General features: G+C 38.2%; 3 protein-coding genes across 3 annotated transcripts; 1 reads left to right on the top strand and 2 right to left on the bottom strand.

The window, feature by feature from the left end:
- The first annotated feature begins 359 nt into the window (after positions 1-359).
- On the top strand, positions 360-11,788 carry LOC108676650 (zinc-binding protein A33-like). Its single transcript, XM_047884606.1, has 5 exons — positions 360-463; positions 9,584-10,332; positions 10,916-11,241; positions 11,460-11,623; positions 11,763-11,788. Exons 2-5 carry the CDS (start codon positions 9,598-9,600, stop codon positions 11,786-11,788), a joined length of 1,251 nt encoding a protein of 416 aa, XP_047740562.1. The 5' UTR covers positions 360-463; positions 9,584-9,597.
- A 1,774-nt stretch (positions 11,789-13,562) lies between these two features.
- On the bottom strand, positions 13,563-16,326 carry LOC108676651. The gene is made up of 2 exons (XM_018164767.2): positions 16,078-16,326; positions 13,563-15,879 (listed from the first exon to the last, which is right to left on the bottom strand). The coding sequence occupies exons 1-2, from the start codon at positions 16,258-16,260 to the stop codon at positions 13,711-13,713; spliced, it is 2,352 nt and encodes a 783-aa protein (XP_018020256.1). The 5' UTR covers positions 16,261-16,326; the 3' UTR covers positions 13,563-13,710.
- Positions 16,327-17,301: 975 nt separating this feature from the next.
- LOC108676652 lies at positions 17,302-19,273 on the bottom strand. Its single transcript, XM_018164768.2, has 2 exons — positions 18,360-19,273; positions 17,302-18,124 (listed from the first exon to the last, which is right to left on the bottom strand). The coding sequence occupies exons 1-2, from the start codon at positions 19,268-19,270 to the stop codon at positions 17,302-17,304; spliced, it is 1,734 nt and encodes a 577-aa protein (XP_018020257.2). The 5' UTR covers positions 19,271-19,273.
- Positions 19,274-19,866: the final 593 nt, after the last annotated feature.

Here is a 19,866-nt window from a genome sequence, read left to right on the forward strand (position 1 = left end):
TACTATGTAATTTTGTCTTCAGTTCTATCAGTAAGATAATGTGGCATCGATAAGGTGGGTTCATAAGGAAGCCAGTTGGGTGCCATGACGCAGAGACACTGAAATAAAGTTTTCATATAATAAGAAATGAAATAAGAGAGAATATAATAAAATACAGTGAAGCGTGGCTCGTCGTTAGCGTTGCCACTGTCAAATCAAATAGTCTGCCCGTAGTTCACGAGTTAGCACTTTAGATGAAGAAAGTAGCGATTGAGAGTCATATGATATTACAGTTTAATATTGTGTTCAGTGGAACTTTTTCATTCACTTTGTTCATTATTATTTTCATCAATAAAACTCATTCCGTTAATGAGCGGATACAAATTTAATTTCTGCAACTCGGTAGTAAGATACGTTGGAGTGCAGCATATGAAATGATCTTAAAATTATACACTAACACTACGTGCAGATTAACAGTCTGAAGGTAATTAGTGAATAAAACTTTATGATTTTAATTTGAAACTATTTTCCTTGGTAAACTTTTGTTAATTTCTATCATGGAGTTTTTATAATAAACAATTAGTTATGTTCTAAATTTCAGGCAGATCCGTTCAGAATTGAGGTAGTCGTAAGCTGTTCGATTGCGCTAATGTTGTATTTTGCGTTGAGTCCGCTGACTAAGTTGACCAGCGAGTTCGAAGAAGTGTCTCTCGAGACCAAAAGCCATTTTATACCTTTTGTTTGATATTTTTGGAATGAACTTAATGTTTTGAATTTTTTTGTAGTTCGACCTAACCGCGCTTACAAACCAATTCCTAGACCAAACACGTACAAGACGATGATTCCCTTGCTTAATGCATGTTTACTTCCCGCCACCTGCCAAAACTGGGCAAATTTTCAACCTGGTTACTAGCAATGAAATCACGCTTATTGAGCCACGAATGCTAAAAGACTGGCATGTTATACGTAGTAAGATCACTTTACTACTTAGATCTCACCTTCACTAAGAATTTAAAATAGCCAGAAAATTTACCTTATCTTTATATGAGAAAACGTTCCGGAGTCCAGCTTCACCGTCAGCTCAAAATCCCATACGACAAGCAGGATCAATTAGAAAACTAAAATTCAAAATGAAGATAAAAACCTGAAATGACAATAGACAAATAAATAAACGTGTGGTTACAGGCCTATCCATTTACAATTAAAAGATGATAGAGCTGAAGGGGACATTTAAACTAGGTTTTTGTTTTATAATATGCAGGTATTCTCAAATTCGTAGGTCAGAAACAGCGGTCGTTGAAGCTAGAACTCTAAAATCACTATCTAACACCAGGACATTGCACTGCTCGGCATGGACGCGCACATCTGAATGAGGAGGATGCGTAAGAAGGGTTCTCGTTCTATATCTTCTGCCTATATGCTCCGCCAGCCTAGTTTAAAAATTTCGAGACGTCATACCAATGGACGGGTGCGTACTGCACGCAACTGGATCTATAAACTAGGGACGAACGCATAGAAAAGGGAAAAGAACAATAAAATCAAGTTCCTTGTCACAATCCGGAACAACTTCTGTATATTGCCCAGACCTAAATTTCTTAATTTATGTACACACCAAGTGTAACGGAAACCCATTTCGTGAAAACATACTACGAAAAAAAATCAAATTCAGAGTGCATTGCATAGAAAAATGAGCAAATACGGAAGCTATGGTTTAGTAACGTTTAAATCCTTTTTAAGTTGAAACGAAATGAGTAAAAATATTAAAATCTGGTGCATAAGCCGGTAAACATTTAATTTCGGAATACAGAGGTCGGAAAACAACCATTAGTTTTTGCAATATTGCAATCGAGAAAATATGAACTTTTGTTGGACTCAAGCTCCATGGTGAATTTTGTAGTAGAATGTTGCAGGTTAAGATAATAAAAGAAAAGCCATACATGAGAGGGATGCTTGATGAAATATCAACGTGTCAACGAAATATCGGTAACATAAAACTGTATTAAAATCAAGAGGACAATTGGCCAGCCTTGTAGCTTCGTGAAAACACTTAAAAATATTTGCAAAAGTGGGATCGAGTGGGAGACCTAAACCCAAACTGTCAATTTGCCTGTAAAAACAATATATAGTGGACAATACTTACGTTTTCGTAAACCGCTTGAAGAGTTTTTCCAATGTTAAGGATTTGACTAAGGCATTTTTTGATGTACACAGATAGTCAGATATAACTCTTTTTACAGATATAACTCTTTTTGGAACTATTAATATTGATCTCAATTCATTGTTCAAGAGGTTAATCCCCTTTTCATGGGCTTAAACTGTTAATTTTTTAATCTCTTCTTGAATTGTCGGTACTAAACTCTTTTTTTTTGTGCCAGGACATATACCAGTATTGGCCCAGTGGTTGCAGTTCAGAGTATCCGGATTGGCGCACAGAGGTGCGGGTTCGATCCCAGCTCTGTACGCCAGTTTCTGGTCAGAATCGGCGAGGAGGCCGGGCGGTTAAGCACAGCAGAATAGAAGCAGTGATTTGCGTGTTCGAGACCGCAACAAGCTGTACATATTCTGCGATGTCAAGAATCGGCGATTGGCCTAAGGTCTAATAAACGCTGAAACCGCTATTAATATTATTATTAGCGTGGTTACAGTTCAGAGTCCCAAGATTGGCGCAGAGAGGCGCGGGTTCGATCCCAGCTCTGTGCGCCAATTTCTGGTCAGAATCGGTAAGGAGGCCGGGCGGTTAAGCACAGCAGAATTTGAATCAGTGAGTTCTGAGTTCGAGACCGCAAAATGCTGTGGATGTTCTGCGATGTTAAGGATCGGCGACAGGCCTATATGGCCTAATAAACGCTGAAACCGCTAAACCGCTATTATGTTAGTTTTTAGGTTTTCGGTATCCGCGTATACAAACATCCGCGTTCCGGGTTAATTGAATTTTGGCGGTTAGGTTAGAAGCGTCGACCGCGAGTTTCTCTTCTGTCTTCTCGTCCGGACGCAAGGCGCCTGTTGACGACTGACGAGCTAGGTGCCCAGGTCATCAGAAGATTCTGATTCGAGCTACAGTGGACGACGGATGTAAGTTACTTCGCTCTGTGCAATTTTCAATTACATACCGTATATATAGTTAGATATTTAACCTTGTTAGTGTAGATAGATAAGAGTGGTGACAAAAAGTTGAAAGCTCGTTGTCTCAATGATGCCGATGCGTCGCCGGAAGCGGCCTAAAGGTCCGTAAAGGAGGCAGTGCATCGATGTCAGATTCAGAGCTTCAGACGACAGCGGCCAGACGGCGACTCCGGGCGGCGGGCGCCAGCTCTCCTGCTCTGCCTGCTTCTGCGTCCGCGCAACAGTGAGTGTCAGTGACTGCCAAGAACTCACAAGCAACCAAGACATTCACAAACAGCTGGTCAAGCGTCAGACGTCAGTTGAATACTTGAAGGTTGAATTCTCATCTGGTTCTGGGCAAGACTGGGCCATTTCCCTCACAGTTGACTCATGCTATAACCAAGACAAGACCAGAAGACCTTGTGACTAGCTAGAGGGAGGAGCAAAGGCTAGGTATTTTACTGTAACTTGTGTCTTGTATGATGTAAGCAGTTCAGCACTGAGCACAATCAGTCAATCACTATGAGTCATACTGAGTATGAGGCTATGTGCGCTATGAGCTGCTGTCAGGGTCATGACCGCTGACCGGTCATCAACACATTAAAATCCCAGCAGTTAACACTTCATTGCACAATGCAGTATGCACCAGACTACCAGAGGATTGGGTATGGAAATAGTGCAATTAAATTGTCATGGATTACATGGAATTGGAAAACTTACAGACTACAGTCTTACACTGTGTGGAAGTTTGAATTCTGTGAGTCTCACAGAAATTAGCCTAAACTTTATCTGTACAATAAAAAACATGATGTGATCTGTCTCTGTAAAGTGAAACATGGCTGAAACTTGAAAGTGAGTGAATAATTTTTTGAAGGGTAGGCTATTACAGACTTTTACAGTTACACTTTATGATCACAGATCACATTGGGAAAATGCAATAAGGATAATAAAGGATTAAGGAGATCATCCTGGAGATGTATGGCCATTTTAGTTTGCAGAGATATTGAAAGACAAGAATTTGATCTTCTGAGTTCTGATATTTCCTAGAGGTAAAAATCTTGGATTTCAGTCTCTTAAAGTTGCTAATGCTCTTTGAGTCTTTTACTGTCTTGGCTGGAATCTGGATTAGCCTGGAAAGCTGGATTGCAATTTGAAATTTTTTACAACCCTGGCAAGTGGCAAGAATGCAAGTTTTGAGAAAATTAACTATTATTTACACAAGCTTGGGGAAAATTGTATTGCTGCTTTGCAGCAATTGTATGCTGCTTTGCAGCAAGAAATTTTATGGTATTACTTTAGATTAAGTGTATCCAAAAAAGGGTGTTTTTTTTGTTCAATTATATATTTTTGGGGTGTAGATAAAGAATCTGAAAACCGTTTTGGTGGTCGGCATCGGAAAAGCAATTTTTATATATGCCAATTTTTATATGCTTTCTAAGATAAAATGCAAGTTAAATCTTGGCCCCAATATCCGTGGATTTATAGCATTTTTAACTTAGCCTCGGTTACCCATATACTCTTGCAACCACGACATTGCAGGCAACCACGATTAGGTTAGGTTTTTTCGCTGATTTTGCCAATTTTTGCCAGATTTTTTTTCACGAATTAGAGCCTCGGGGAAAAAAATTGGTTTTCCGATGCCGACCGCCAAAAACGGATTTCAGATTCTTTATCTACACCCCAAAAAACATATAATTAAAAAAACACCCATTTTTTTGGATGCACTTAATCTAAAGTATTATCAATTGCAATTTTTTTGCTCAATGCTCATTTGCCATTGTGGAATGCATAGGGCAGTTCAAATTTTACTGGGAGATACTTTGAACTTGAAGCAGCTCTGAAAGCCCTCACCATATTTGTTTCTTGAAATTTTAATGATGGTTGCTACTTGCTTCCCCTGTAACCATGTTCCCAACTTACATTGGCAATTGTTTGTTGTGGTACTCCTCTTGCCTGAATGTGGTCATCCTTAGTTCTAATCTGACTACACTCTACCAGAGCCATCCTAACAGTGACTCCACACTCCAGCAAACCTCATAAAATACAAGCATCATGAAGGTGGCTTGTAACCTGAAGCTCAAGAAGTAGCATCAAAGCTGGATCCAGTATGTGGGCACAATCTCTTCATCCACTACCAACAAAGAGCCTTGGGAAAAAATTTGCAGCATTCAGGGTAAGCCAATAATTCATTCTTTTTACCCTATGCTTGATGCTGGCATGCTGCCCTGCCCATGATGATGACTCAGCCAATGCATCATTATTTTCTGAACACTTTTTACCTGCTGTTCCTGCCATTCCTGCTCCTGAAGCAGCGGTCTTGGAAGCGAGAGATATATGCAGACCTGAAAATTATCACTATGTTCCCTCACAGTTGGTGAGTTTTCTCAGGCTGTTTTAACACTAAAATACCATGCTCCTGGTCATGACTCAATTATGAACATTTTTTCTACAAAAGCATCACTGTAGTGAAAGCAGGTATTTTTTCTTCTCTTTTTAATACAAACCTCTGGCTTTATCCCTGATGCATGGAAGCTCATGGAATAGTTATACCTATACCAAAACCAGGTAAGCCTCCAGAACAAGTGACAGGGTACTGACATATCACTCTTCTTGCACAGGAAAACTCATGGAGCGCATGGTTCTGCCCCTTGCCTGCAGTATATAGTCAGATGGGGGAAGACAGGACCAAAATCACTAACAAGCATGTAGCACCTATACCATGAATAAATGAAAAATCTTGAACCTACCAAATGGTATATTGGTGCAATGGACTTATATCCCCCAACTCAGACTTTTTGAAAATTGAACCTTTTTTTGTACAAAGCCAAAAAATTGGGCTGGTCCCATCTTACCCCACTGGGGTAAGATGGGACCATGTTGGGGTATGACAGGGCCAGCCTCTAACTTCAAGATTTCTAGGTTTTTAATCAAATTAAGGACTTGATATTTGATACTATTAGTCTAGAAACAAATTAGATAATAAAATGACAAAGAAATTAATCTTTTTAAATATAAAAATGGTGCTTACAGATTATTATAATTTACTGCAGGCCTTGTGTCTGTCACCATATATATGTATTTCATTACCAAGTCCTTAAGTCAGTCTATTACCAAGTCCATGGTTGTTAGTCAATCTTGGCGCAACCTTTTTTCATTGATTTTTCAGAGAATGGCTTTTGCCTCTACATCAGGAAATTGAAAATGAAAAAATTTATTTATGAAATTTGAGCATACCGGGCCAAATGGCACATATTAAATGCTTGTCAATTGTTTCTCCTTCTGCCTTCTGCTTTCCCAGGTCCAGCTAGAAATGCTAGATGGGCCACTTGTTTTGTTTTCTTTTGTTATTGTATTGTTTTGTTTGTTATTGTTTAAAATGTGTAGCTCTTTATTCCTGAGGAAAGTGATGACTGATGAGTAACACTGCATGCATATATTAGCCCTGTTGCGGCCTCCACAAAGTTACTCTATGAAAATAAAAATTTGTTATTTTGAGCAGCAGATAAATTTTTTTAATACTCCCTAAATACGTCTGTTGAATAATTTTAATCTATGAGGCAAGATAGGACCATTTGGGGGTAAGACAGGACCACTTGTGGGATGAAGCTGAACCATGTAGTGGTCCCATCTTACCCCATGTCCGGTCCTTTTTTACCCCATTTTAGAATGCACATCAGGCAGTAAGGGTAACTGGTAGGAATGTCTGGTATGGCTCAAAAGTTACTTCTTACTTGAGGATACCTGAATACATTCACAAACCTGGCAAAAAAATATTGTGTCATTAGACAGAGCTTATTTCCCAAATAAGGTTAACTATTTTCGGACCTATCGCCACATAGGTTTTTTAAAAAAAAATTGCCTAGAATTCATTATTTGCAGTACATTGTTGAAACAAACACTGAAATGACAGGGAATAGTTGCTCTAACAGATTCTTATATCAAATTGAACTCAGTGCAATCAGTATGCATGCCATAGACCAGTCCTTTCTTACCCCATGAAGACTGTGATCCCGTCTTATCTCATCTGACTATATACATTGGAAAGTCAAAATGTCTTCACTTCACCTTGGTTTTTGAAAAAGGAAAAGGCAGAACATATACTTTGCACTTGATGAAAAATGCTAGTACTTCAGCCCGACTTGCTCATGAGTATTGTCTGATTGTTTACCTAGACATTGAGGGAGATTTTGATAGCATTAGGCATGATGGACTGCTTTTCACACTGAATAGTTCATGAGAGGGTACACTGCATAGTTCATGTCTTCATGAGAGGGTACACACCAAAAAACAGGTTGCCATTAATCTGAAACATTCTTTATAATTCACTGCTGCATACAGTGATGGCTCGCATGTGCGGGAACCTGCAGCCTGAACCTCAGCTGCAGGTGTGCTACCAGCCAGAGGGGTGGTTCTTGGCTATGCCCTGAGGTGCAGGTCCTGGAATCTGAGCTTGTTGCAATTCATGATGTACCTACTGCACTGAGCCAGAAATAACCTCAGAGACTGAAGGTTATGTTATCTTTACTGGCTCCCTGAGCTCCCTGTGCATGATTGTTAATAGAAGACCACAAAATCTTGTTTTTCTTGTCTTTAAATTACAAGAAAAACTAATTTCTCTAATGCTCTCACATGACAAAGCAACAGTTTGTGCCTGGTCATTATGGTATAGCTGGCAACAAGGCCACTGACCATGCAGCCTCTGAAGCCCACTTGCTCTAGTACCATGTCCTTACTCCAATTTACACTGAAGAAATGGTAAGGTATCCATCATACCATTTTAGGTTCCTGGTAGGAGGTTTGGCATAGAAATGTGGATGAAATGGGAAGGAGCCTCTTCCCCACTAAAGTGAGAGTCTAAAGTCTTTGGCCATGGGTGGCCAACAGGAATTGAAATGTTGATGTGCTGTTATGGATAGTTACAAAATCTTTTTGGTTACTTAGGACACCATTAGAAATTTTCCTCTCCAAAAACAATTTTAAAATAATAACTTTCATCTCCAGTGGTGCTTTACATTTAAAGATTTCAGAATGGTTCCATATTTCATGCAGAATATTGTCTACTTGACACTTTTAGCTCTTATCTGTTTTTTTAATGACAGTTTTTTTACACAACTTTGTTTTAGATTTCAACATGTTCACAAGGATTATTCAATATATCTAAATCTTTCTTGACATTGTAGGTTTTAATTGCTATAAAGTCATCTAATTCATACCACCTTTATTTTTGAAGTTGCTGAACCCTCAAATAAATCAGGGCTCCCGGCTCCAAAATGCTTTTGTTGATAGTAATGTGAAATTTCTGAGCCTTTTTCTTGCTTTATAATTTATGGTTCATTTATAAAGAAAACAATAAAAATTTAATGATAAATTTGAGTTCAGCCTATTCTTATTTAACCATTGTTTTTGTAGAATGCACACAAGATCATTTCCCAAATTATTTATAAATAATTCTGATAACCAGATTCTGTTCAGAATTTTGTTGATGGTATTCATCTTTTAAATATTGTTTTGCAGGCAAATTTTTTTATTTGCTTATATTACAATTGGAACTTTAAAAGTGTTGTTGCCTGTTTCTAATATCTAATAGAAAATGCCCACCAGACAAATGATGTTAAATCTAATGTTTTGTTGAATCAACATTGATTAAACATTGTTTGAACCAGTGGATCCCAAAGTGGAAAGATCTGGGGGGAAAAAGTGGAAAGATCCACCGCCCACAGGGAAACATCTGGGGGCAGTGAGGAAAAAAAGCGGCAGTAGGGGGGCGGCAGTCTGCAAAGTCAAAGTCAGAAGTTTGTACATTTGACAATTTGTACACAACACACAAAGAACATGACTCCAACTCGAATAAATTTTCACAAGCTAAAAATTACTGATTGGTAGTTAGGAATTTATATTCAATATTTTGTTCAAATCTGCTCAGTAGTTTGGAAGAAATTCTTTAATCACTGCAAATTTTGGCCTGTATTGCCATATAACTCTCAAATGGAAGTGAAATTTAAAAATTTTTCATGAACTAAACATCTCTGCTAGGTCCTAATAAGTCATGTTCCAAGTTTTATTGAGCTGCATTCATTACTTTGGGAGATATTCCTTGGTCACTGAATTTGGAAATTGGCCGTGAGACCGGCTGCAAGACCGGCCACAAGTCTGGTTGTAAATTTGTCCAAGCCGTCTTCAATTCCTAGTGCTGAAGCAGTTCAAACTGTAAAACAATATATTGTTTACTAAATGGGGTGAAAGGGTGAAAAAAATTTGTGAAAGACACATTTGTGTTTAACCTTTCTCTTTTAAAATTGTAGCATAATAAATATCAAGATAAAGGCGTTTGTTTTTATATGTGTCTGTTGGGGGGGGGGGGCGCTAGAGATTCACTGGGGAACAAAAGGGTGCACCAGCCTGAAAAAGTTTGGGAACCACTGGTTTAAATACTTTTTACCTAGTTGGTAACCATTGAATTGAAGTATGGTTTAGTAAATTGTTTGTGTATATTCTTTTTCAGAAGGGCTGAGCAGAATGAATGTACAAGCTCTCTGCAATGTGTGTGAGAACACATTTAATAGCACCAATCACAAGCCTCTGCTCTTGCAGTGTGGTCATACCTATTGTCTAGCCTGCCTTAAAGACATCGAGGCTTCGGGCAAAAAACTTTGCCCATCATGCAGAGAAGAATGGCGGGGTGAATCGTATGAGTTACCAATCTCCTACATGCTGATACCTGGTGCAATACCTAAATCAACTGGTGATGCTGCTGGCAACAAAGTTGACTATAACATGTGCTTGTTGCACTCATACACCATAGAACACTGGTGCTGCAAATGTCGAGTTGCCACCTGCAAGAAGTGCATTTCTGAGATGCATTATGCTCATGGGCTGGTTGCCTTTGAAAATGTTGTTGGTTACGAAATTAGCATGGAACAAATAAAGGAAGCCTTCAATGGAAACCTTGGAAATAAATTGAAAAAAGACCTGAAAGATTCAGTTAGTGTATGCAATGAAGGACTGGAATTGATTGAGTCAATGAAAGAGATTGAAGCAAAACTATTGTCACGGAAGAAACATCTCCTGGATCAAGAACAGAATTTATCAGCTTATATGGAGAATGTAGAAAACACCAGTGAGACAGCATTAAAAGAAAAATTTGAGACCTTCTTGAAAATAATGTCGTGCTGTGATGTGGAAAAAACAAGTCTTTCATCAGAATTGCAATTGGCTTTGCTGAAATTTGATGTCTTTGGTGGAGAATTTCAGGTAGGTAATTATTAATTTGTTGACATTTTAGTATTAGAAGGCACACTCTTTTTAGCATTTATGTTTTTTTAATCAAATCATATAATTGGATTTGGTCTCATTTTCAAAGTTCATCTACAATATCATTGGAGCTGGCAAATAGATGATAAAATTTAAAAAATCTGCTCATTGACAACTAGCTTGAATATGTATCACAAATTTGGACTTTGTTTCTTTATGTCATTATTTACATGACACTGTACAATAAAGTTGTTACATGATCTTGTTCTACATGTTTTTTTATGGATATAATTTAAGTGGAGGGTCCTGCGTTGACAAGTTGTTGAAACAAAAATAAAAGAAAACTATGTGTAGCTTTTTGATACTTGCAATTTATTTAAACACTTCATAAAACTTGCCTGGAGGATATTTTCTGTTTGTCTAACATGTAGCCCTTGTCCTTGCATGAACATTTCTGACATCATGCCATATTATCTTAGGCTCTTGCCTAACATCCAGCATTTGAACATAATTGGCTTGTTGAAGCAGAGTTTTACTGCTCCTTTTTCTGCATGATTAATACTGGTTTTAATATATTTTATAGTCATTGAATGAAGATCTGGAAGCTGAGAAGCGACACCTGCTGCCGGAAGAGCTCCCAGTATTGGCAGAAAACATTGTCATTAGAGGAGAAAAAATGAGCAAGAAAATTGTGCAAGCTCGGTCATCTATTCCTGCAGGTGAAGAGGCCACAGTTACAGTGGTATCCTCTGTGGAAGACCCCATCATTAGCCTGCAAGATCTTCTCTTATACCTGATGAAGAGTCGCACTGATATACACCTCCAATTGTTGGATACCTTTTTCAATGGCAACAGCGGCAGGGCAGATGATTCCATCCGACTGAAACTTTTCTTGCGCCAAAACTTTGGGTATGTGTAAATCCAGTTTATTGCCAATTAAATTATATCTGATATTGTTTTTAGTCTGCATCTGAAAACTGTCAATCCTAAAGTACAATGTCAATCCTAAAATACAATGGCTGGCAGTCAAATGCATGTCCATCACATTGTCAGCATCTCATGATCTTGATGCAACCTCGTGAAATGCCCTGCACATTAAGCCAAAATAACAAATTAATTTCTCACAGGGATCACCTAGCATCATTCTACGGTCACCTGACGTACACCGCTTGGGCCAAGCTTGGTGTTGCTGAACTACCGAAGCTTGGGCTGCACCTCCAGTCTGGAGCTGACGTGGCTGATGTCAACAAGATCCTGAATGACAACTTTGGTGCTGTTAGCGTTGAGCCTGGTACGTTCAATGGTTCTATTTTTTAACGAATGGTTCAATGGTTCTATTTTTTTTAAAATGCATAGTTAGCAATTTCATGAACAATGCAACTTAAATTGAAAATAGATTTATGTTATTTCAAATGTACAATCCTCTACAGTATCCCATGACCATTATGGCATGTGATTCAAACAAAGGTGCTACTTATAATGAATTTCCTCAAATTGACAGTTGTACACAAAAAAAATAGAGTGAATTAACTGGGCGCTGCTATGCTGATTCTGTTGGTGGTTTGTTATTATTTTCCTACAACGTTACTGTATCAACTGCGGGAGAGTTAACTTTTGATCCAATTTTACTTAGCAGTGGATGCTGAATTGGTCCAATAATGGTGTAGGCAAAAGATATAAAATATAGATTGAGTCTAATAGGATTTATAGCCATCCTGAGAATGCCAATAAATAATAATTATTATTTATCAGATTTTACTAGAAAGTTTGATGTGCTAGAATGGAATTTTTAGGTAGCAAATTTGGAGTTTTTGAGCGAGAAGCACAAGTGAGTGATGGCTCACAAGCAAATTAGGTCGCTGAAAGATAATTAATAACTAATAAGGTGCACTGCAGTAACTTAGAATCCTTTTATTGTATGCTGTGTTAATCGATCTTGGTAAGACTTGGATAAATAATTGACATACAAGATGTTAAAATGAAGTTTTAATTTAAACAATATTGGATGGAATATAAAACAATGGAACAAGTAAAGTTACTGACGGTTAAGTATGAACTGCCTCCCATGAAGGCTATGGACTTTACAAAGGTTAGCTTAACTAAATGATAATAGATTGTAATTGCATAATGCTTGAGGATAATACAACAGTATAAATTGCAAAAGTATATATAAATTATTAATTAAATTGTAGGAAAAAGAAGTTTGAATTCAACTTGCTTTGAATTTGGTTATTAGATCTGATGTGGAACGATATTGGACAAAAAATTTTATTAAGCATAAAAATTGAGTTATTACACAAATGGATTGAGTCGAAAGAGGCAATGATGCCTTCTGGTAACGATGTGTTGTTCCTCTTGTTTACAATTTCATCAAGAGGACTGAAAATTTTCCATACACTTCAATCACCTTAGATCTTGAATATAATATGAAAGTATTGTTTTTACCTGTTGGTATAATAATTGGCATGTATTGAAAGTTGAGGTTCGTGAAGAAAATCAAATTGAAAAAAATTATGTGTCTAGTGTATATAACATAAAATGAATTGACATAAAAAATGAATTGATAACACCGTTTACACCCACATAATGATCGTGAAACAGCACGCAAGAAGCTGCTACGGTGACTGCAGTTGAAGCTGAATCACCTCTTGGCTAAATGCTGTTCTAAAAATGAGAATTAAGATTGGCAGAGTAACTTGTCTGAACGCTCGTCAATGCATGAATGACTGCTGGCTATAGCTGAACTGACAGCCGACCTAGACTGTGGCTTTGAATGTGACACCCTGAATACGACATGAAATGAAATAGCCAAGGACAGACCCATTGTATTTTATAAGCAATCAAAAACATCAATTGTGTTAATAATTCCCCCCCGGTTGTGATAATTGAAAGTATAGTCAGATGGGGTAAGACAGGACCGAAATCACTAACAAGCATGTAGCACCTAAACCATGAATAATTGAAAAACCTTGAACCTACCAAATGGTATGTTGGTGCAATGGACTTCTATCCCCCAACTCATATTTTTTGAAAACTGAACCTTTTTTTGCACAGAGCAAAAAAAGTGGACTGGTCCCATCTTACCCCACTGGGGTAAGATGGGACCGGGTTGGGGTAAGACAGGACCAGCCTCTAACTTCAAGATTTCTAGGTTATTAAGCAAATTGAGGACTTGATATTTAATATTATGCATCCAGAAACATATTAGATAATGAAATGACAAAGAAATTAATATTATTTTTTAATAAAAAATAGTCTTTACAGATTATTATAATTTGCTGCAGGCCTTGTGTCTGCCACCTATGTATATATATACTATATAAATATATATTACCAAGTCCTTCAGTAAGTTCATTACACAAGTCCAGTGTAGTTGGCCTAATCTTGGTGCAACCTTTTTTCTTTGATTTTCTGAAGAATGGCTGTTGCCTCTACATCAGGAAACTGAAAAAATTTATTTTTGAAATTTGGGCATACTGGGCCAAACAGCACATATTCAATGCTTATAATTTGTATCTCTTTCTGCCTTTTGTTGTCCCAGGTCCAGCTAGATGGGTCACTTGTTATTGTTTTCTTTTGTAGAAAATCAACTTCAATGTCAGTTACATTGGAATTTTCATCATTGGAGAACACTTTTGTGATCTTGCCCCAAAAGTAAGTTGTCTTTGGATCAGTGTAGAGCACTGCTACATATTTTCCAACAGCGTCATCATCAATCCTTATACCTGACTGGTTGTCTGTCATTTCATCATTGGTTATGTTTTCCATGGTCTCTTCATTGGTGCCTTTAGTTTGAATTAAGTTTGCAGGCATCAAGTTGTCCGAATTATTGATCATGTTCATTTCAATGCTTGAATCACATGAAGTATCAGAGTCATCACTTATGTCTTTCTGTGTCAGTCTCTTTGCTGCTACTGGTTGCTTTTGTTTTTCTACAATGCATTGTTTCTTCACTTTATTTTTGGCTGCTGCCATTGCTGCCATCTGCTGTCGACACTTCTCATCAGAAATAACTATTGCATCCATTTGCACAACCTTGCGTTTTTTTTGGGCTGGACCAGCAGGTTGTCCACGGGCCTGAAGAACTGCCTCCAGTGAGTGAGAAGGGGTTGGCATTATTCTTTCAGTATTCATTTCACTAACTTTAGATGATAAGATGTTGAAAAGTGATTTCCATGAAGTGTCCCTTTGAATTACCTCTTCAATTAATGCTTTAGAAGGGATGTCTTTGAGAACTACCCTCAAATCAGGACAACTGGTCTGCCAGAAGCTGCACCCAGGATCTGACATCTCAGGAGTAACCGGGGTTGAGGCTTTTGGCATAGCCAGTCCATGAGTCACTTGACCAGTTGATTTTGTTGCTGTGGTTGCCAGAGCAGAAGCTGCAAATGCTTCATTCTGTTCTTCTGCTGTAGAAGCATCGTTCTCAATTTCAGATAGCTCAATTGATTCTTCTGCATCTGTAGGATGTAGGACAGGATGGCCATTCTCATCTTTTTTCTTTCCAGCCTCAACCCAGGCATGATACATTTTCAACTTGACCTTGTCTAGCCTTGAGGTGACATACCTGGATTTGTCCAAAGGATGAATTCCTGTAGCCCGAAAGCCTGCAACAATGTTTTTTTCAGATAGGCCTGTCCTCCACACAGAGCTTAGCATGTTGACAAATCTATCCTTGCGAAGGGGTTCACGACCTCCAGTGCCTTGTGTGAACTCCAACAGTTTTTTGTCATAGTAAGACTTCAAAGGGGCAAAACATGCCACGTCCAAGGGTTGAAGGACATCTGTGCAGTGGGGTGGCAGTTTCAGGATGGTTATGTTATTTTCTGCTGCTAATTCAACAGTTGCAAGTGATGTATGGCTTATGTGACCATCTACAATGAGCAAAATTGGGCATGTATTCTGAGTTGTCTTGACAAATTGACAAAAAAAATCTTCAAAGACACTGCTCGTCATCCAGCCTGAATCTGTTACTGCATATTGGGTGAGTGGCAGTGCTTGATCTCCAACCCAAGTGGTTTGCATTCTTTTCCCCTTGAATACAATAAGGGGGTCAAGTGCTGTGCCATCTGCACAGGCTGTTGCTAACACAGTTGTGTTTTCTCTGTTCGAGCCATGTGTCACTCTCACAGTTTTAACCCCCTTGGTTCCTATTGTTTTGGTCTTTGATGGATCTGTTGGGAAGCAGGTTTCATCAAGATTATAGATGCATTGTGGTCTGTTGGCAATTCCTAAATCATTGATGACTTTTTCCAATAGGTCATAAAACCCGTAGATAATGAATGGGTCAGATGTCACAGTTTTTCTAGCTAACTGCATTTGTCCTCCCTTCTTCAAACAAAGACCATGTCTCTTCAGAAAGCTGTAAACCCAGTCTAGTCCAGGTCTGTTATCTTTGAAGGAGGTCACATATTGATTTGCCACCAGCCAATCTTGTAAAATGTTTTGCAGCTCAGTAATTGGAGGAGACATCCCCATCTGCTCCATGCCCTTGATGCAATTCAGAATAGTCATCTCAATTTCTCTGCTTAGGACAAGCTTCTTCCCCTGCACAGATAAGATAAAGAATGTATATATATGCATATATATATACACAAATGTACATAAGCATATGCAAATAGCATGGCTATATGAAACAAGTAGTTTTGCATGTACTCTTTCATTTTCATAGGTTAGCCATTTACCCAGATTCAAGAGCACATATCACTATCTACAGTTACTAGTTATAAATATTTATCAACTTACCCTGTGGTCTTCAGCTTTAGAATCCATTCTGTGAAGTCTGACTGTTCTTTGCATTTTACCATAACCAATATTGTATTTGGCAGCAGTTACACGGAGAGATGCTCCCTCTTCTATCTCCTGGCATGCTTGCATCATTGTAGCTTCATTGTAGGGTTTTGCAACTTTTTTGTACTTGCGACCCATAACTGATTATCTTATATTCACAACCACTATGAAATTTGTTTAAAATGTATAGCTCTTTATTCCTGTGAAAAGAAAGGTGATGAGTAATACTGCATGCATGTAAGAGCCCTGTTTTGGCTTCACAAAGTTACTACATGAACATAAAAATTAGTTAGTTTGAGCAGCAGATAAAATTTGTATTCTAATACTCCCTATTTATGTCTGTTGGAAAATTTTAATCTATGAGGTGAGATATGACCATTTAGAGGTAAGACGGACTGATCATGGGGCAAGACAGGACCAACTGTGGGATAAAACTGAACCATTTGGTGTTCCCATCTTACCCCATGTCTGATCCTTTTTTACCCCATTTTAGAATGCATGTCAGGCAATGGGGGTAACTGGTAGGAATGTCTGGTATGGCTCAAAAGTTGCTTCTTACTTGAGGTTACCTGCATACATCCCCAAACCTGGCAAAAAAACGTTACGTAATTAGACATAGCTTATTTCCCAAATAAGGTTAACTATTTTCTGACCTATCTCCACATAGGTTTAAAAAAATTGCCTAAAATTCATTATTTGCAGTACATTGTTGAAACAAGCACTGAAATGCCAGGAAATAAGTGCTATAACAGATTGATAAATAAAATTGAATTCAGTGCAATTAGTATGCACACCATAGGCCGGTCCTTTCTTACCCCATGAAGGCTGCGATCCTGTCTTACCCCATCTGACTGGTCAGATGGGGTAAGACAGGACCAAAATCACTAACAAGCATGTAACATCTATACCATGAATAACTTAAAAATCCTAAACCTATCACAAGGTGTATCTATGCAATGGTCAAAATATATTTGGTGGCTTGAAAGATCAATGATGAAGTAATAATGAGCTTTTCAATCCAATGGCTAAGTGAACAAACTTAAACATTGAAACTAGGTACCTACTCATTTTCTACTACGAGTACCTATAGTACTACATTTCTTCAAATGTATACAAAATCAACATGAACTAAAAATATGAGAAAAAAAAACAAAAGAAAAATCGTACTTTTGAAGAAAACTATTGAGAATACTTACCATCCTGCAATGCTGCAACAAAGTCAAAGTCCATACAACGAAGAGTGTAAAATGCCTCCTGAAGCTTGAGGAAGAAATGCATCATTTTGGGATGAAGAAACTGATGCGGAAAGCTCTTATTATCCAGCGTAATCTTGTGATATCCTAACCTGATGCCAAGCTGCGATATAAGTGGAATCACCGACAGATCTCCATCCAAAAAAGGCTGATTCATGTATGTGATTTTGTCCAGTTCTTCCTGCTGTAGCCATGTCACATTGCGGCAGTGTTCAAAGTCAGAATATGGCATAATGATGTCTTTGTTTCTTTCATGAGATGCAGTTTGCGCAGTCTCGCTGCTCTCGGTTTCATAATGTTCAGTTTCACTGGACATCAATATTTCATTCCCTAAGTTTTCACAAAGTCCCACAAAACGTCTAAAGATTCTATCGTACTCTTGCAGTAAGCAGTCATCTTCACGAGACAGACAACATGTGTACTTTGGCTTTAGATCCTCAACCAGACTTCGAGGCAGAGGTTCCATGCACCCGACATCATCACAAGTTAGGTTGTTGCTTGATATGAAGAAAGATTTTGCACAGTCAAATCCTGCACGGCGAACGCTCTCTGTGATACGGTAAGCCTTACTGGAAAATTTGGCTGAGTCATATCGCACAACCTTGTTTGTGTCACAACGCACAACTAAATCATTCAGTGAATATTGTTGCAGGTTTAAAGGGATGTAGTCTTCTGCATCACGAATAGGCTTCGAGGCTTCACCTTGGTCACGAAGGCGGCTCAAGATGGATCCCATTGAATTGGCAACTCTGCACAAAAGTTGAATGAAGTAAAAAAACGAATTCAAGTCCAAATCAAACTCAACTACAATAAAAATTTCTAAGAATACATGTCAGATGAGAGGGATAAATTTACCGGCAATATTTCAATACACCAGCATTTAAAAAAGAGTAACTCGCAAGTAAATATCACAAAAGCATCATATCTTCAGATCTAAAACGTTGTATATCTAGAGTGCACCACAGGTAAAATAAAGCAACTTACTTCAACGCATTGCGCTGTGCTTTGGATGGGCGGCGAGTTTCTTTGGTCAAGCTATCTACCTGGATATGTGGCTTGCGATCACAGCTGTTGCCATTATTGTCACTGGTTTCTTGTCTTTGTTCTTCTTGGCCTATCTGCATGAATTTTATTCCATCAGTAAGAGTATCCTGAGTCAGACTCTGCTGTGAACAGCCATCGGTAAGAGCCTCAGCCTCAGTTGAATAACCGGATTGCTCTTCAATTATTTGGTTTTCACAAAATATTGCTTGTGAATCGTTGTGATTATTGACATCACTGCATGATTCAAGATGTGTTTTGCCAGTATCCTCATTAGCATTGCTGTCAGGAGTCGTAACTTCTTCTTTGGCAACACCATTCACACCGGCCGTCTTGTTTTGCTTGAGATGCCTCCAAGCGACAATGTGTCTCACACAAGGGTCTTGCTTCGTGCTTTCAGCAACAAAATTTTCCATGCAGGGGCAGTAGAAGTCATTTGACATCAAGAACTCTCGTTGATTATCCATTAACACGCCACACACCTCAGTGAAGTAAACCATCAGCTGGTGCATGACGTATCGAAATATGACAAATTTTTGATAAGCACTTCTAAGCAGCAGGCTTCGATCATAAACTTTGATCAATTCAACACCACATTCACTGTCAACTTCTCTTTCACAGGCTCCCTCATCAACAAGGTTTAAGGATGCCGTTGAAGCATCAACATCGTGATAGCATGACAGCCATTGCAGACACGGCATGAGTTCATATGTTTCTCTCAAAGCTTTGGCACTCCAGTCGACAACAGAGCGCTGACACAGGAAGGGGTAGAGCGTGGCCCATGACGCGCGGCATAAGACGGCGCCGTTTGTAGCCCAATAGGAACTGAAGCTTTGGAAAGTATCCAAAGGCATGCCAGGGAGATGGTAATCCTTCTGAAATTAGTTTAACATGAGACAGGAATATTTCCACATCACAAAAATAAATTACAAATATACCTACATAAAACAATACTAACAATAATCATAACACATTCTAATTAAGTTTACTGTAGATGCAATATATATAATTTAATTATTAATGTTAGTCAATTAAATTCAAACTTTATTCCTCTTATATAGTCAGATGGGGTAAGACAGGACCGAAATCACTAACAGGCATGTAGCATCTATACCATGAATAACTAAAAAATCCTAAACTTATCACAAGGTGTGGTTGTGCCATGTGCTTCAAAGCTATAACTCAGACTTTTTGCATACAACACAGTTTTCTGTAGAGATTAAAAAAAGTGAGCTGGTCCCATCTTACCCCATTGGGGTAAGATGGGACCAGGCTGGGGTAAGAAAAAACCAACAGGTAATTCTTATGTTACAAGGTTTTTAGTAAAAATATAAATCTGATATTCAATATTATTCATCTAAAAACACATTATTTGATTAAACAACCACTTGTTACTGTTTTGTGTTGCAGGAAGTCAACTCTAATATCAGTCACATTGGAGTTTTTGCCA

This window comes from Hyalella azteca, unplaced genomic scaffold (genome assembly GCF_000764305.2).
Source record: "Hyalella azteca isolate HAZT.00-mixed unplaced genomic scaffold, Hazt_2.0.2 contig15697, whole genome shotgun sequence".
Classification (NCBI taxonomy): Eukaryota; Metazoa; Arthropoda; class Malacostraca; order Amphipoda; family Hyalellidae; genus Hyalella; species Hyalella azteca.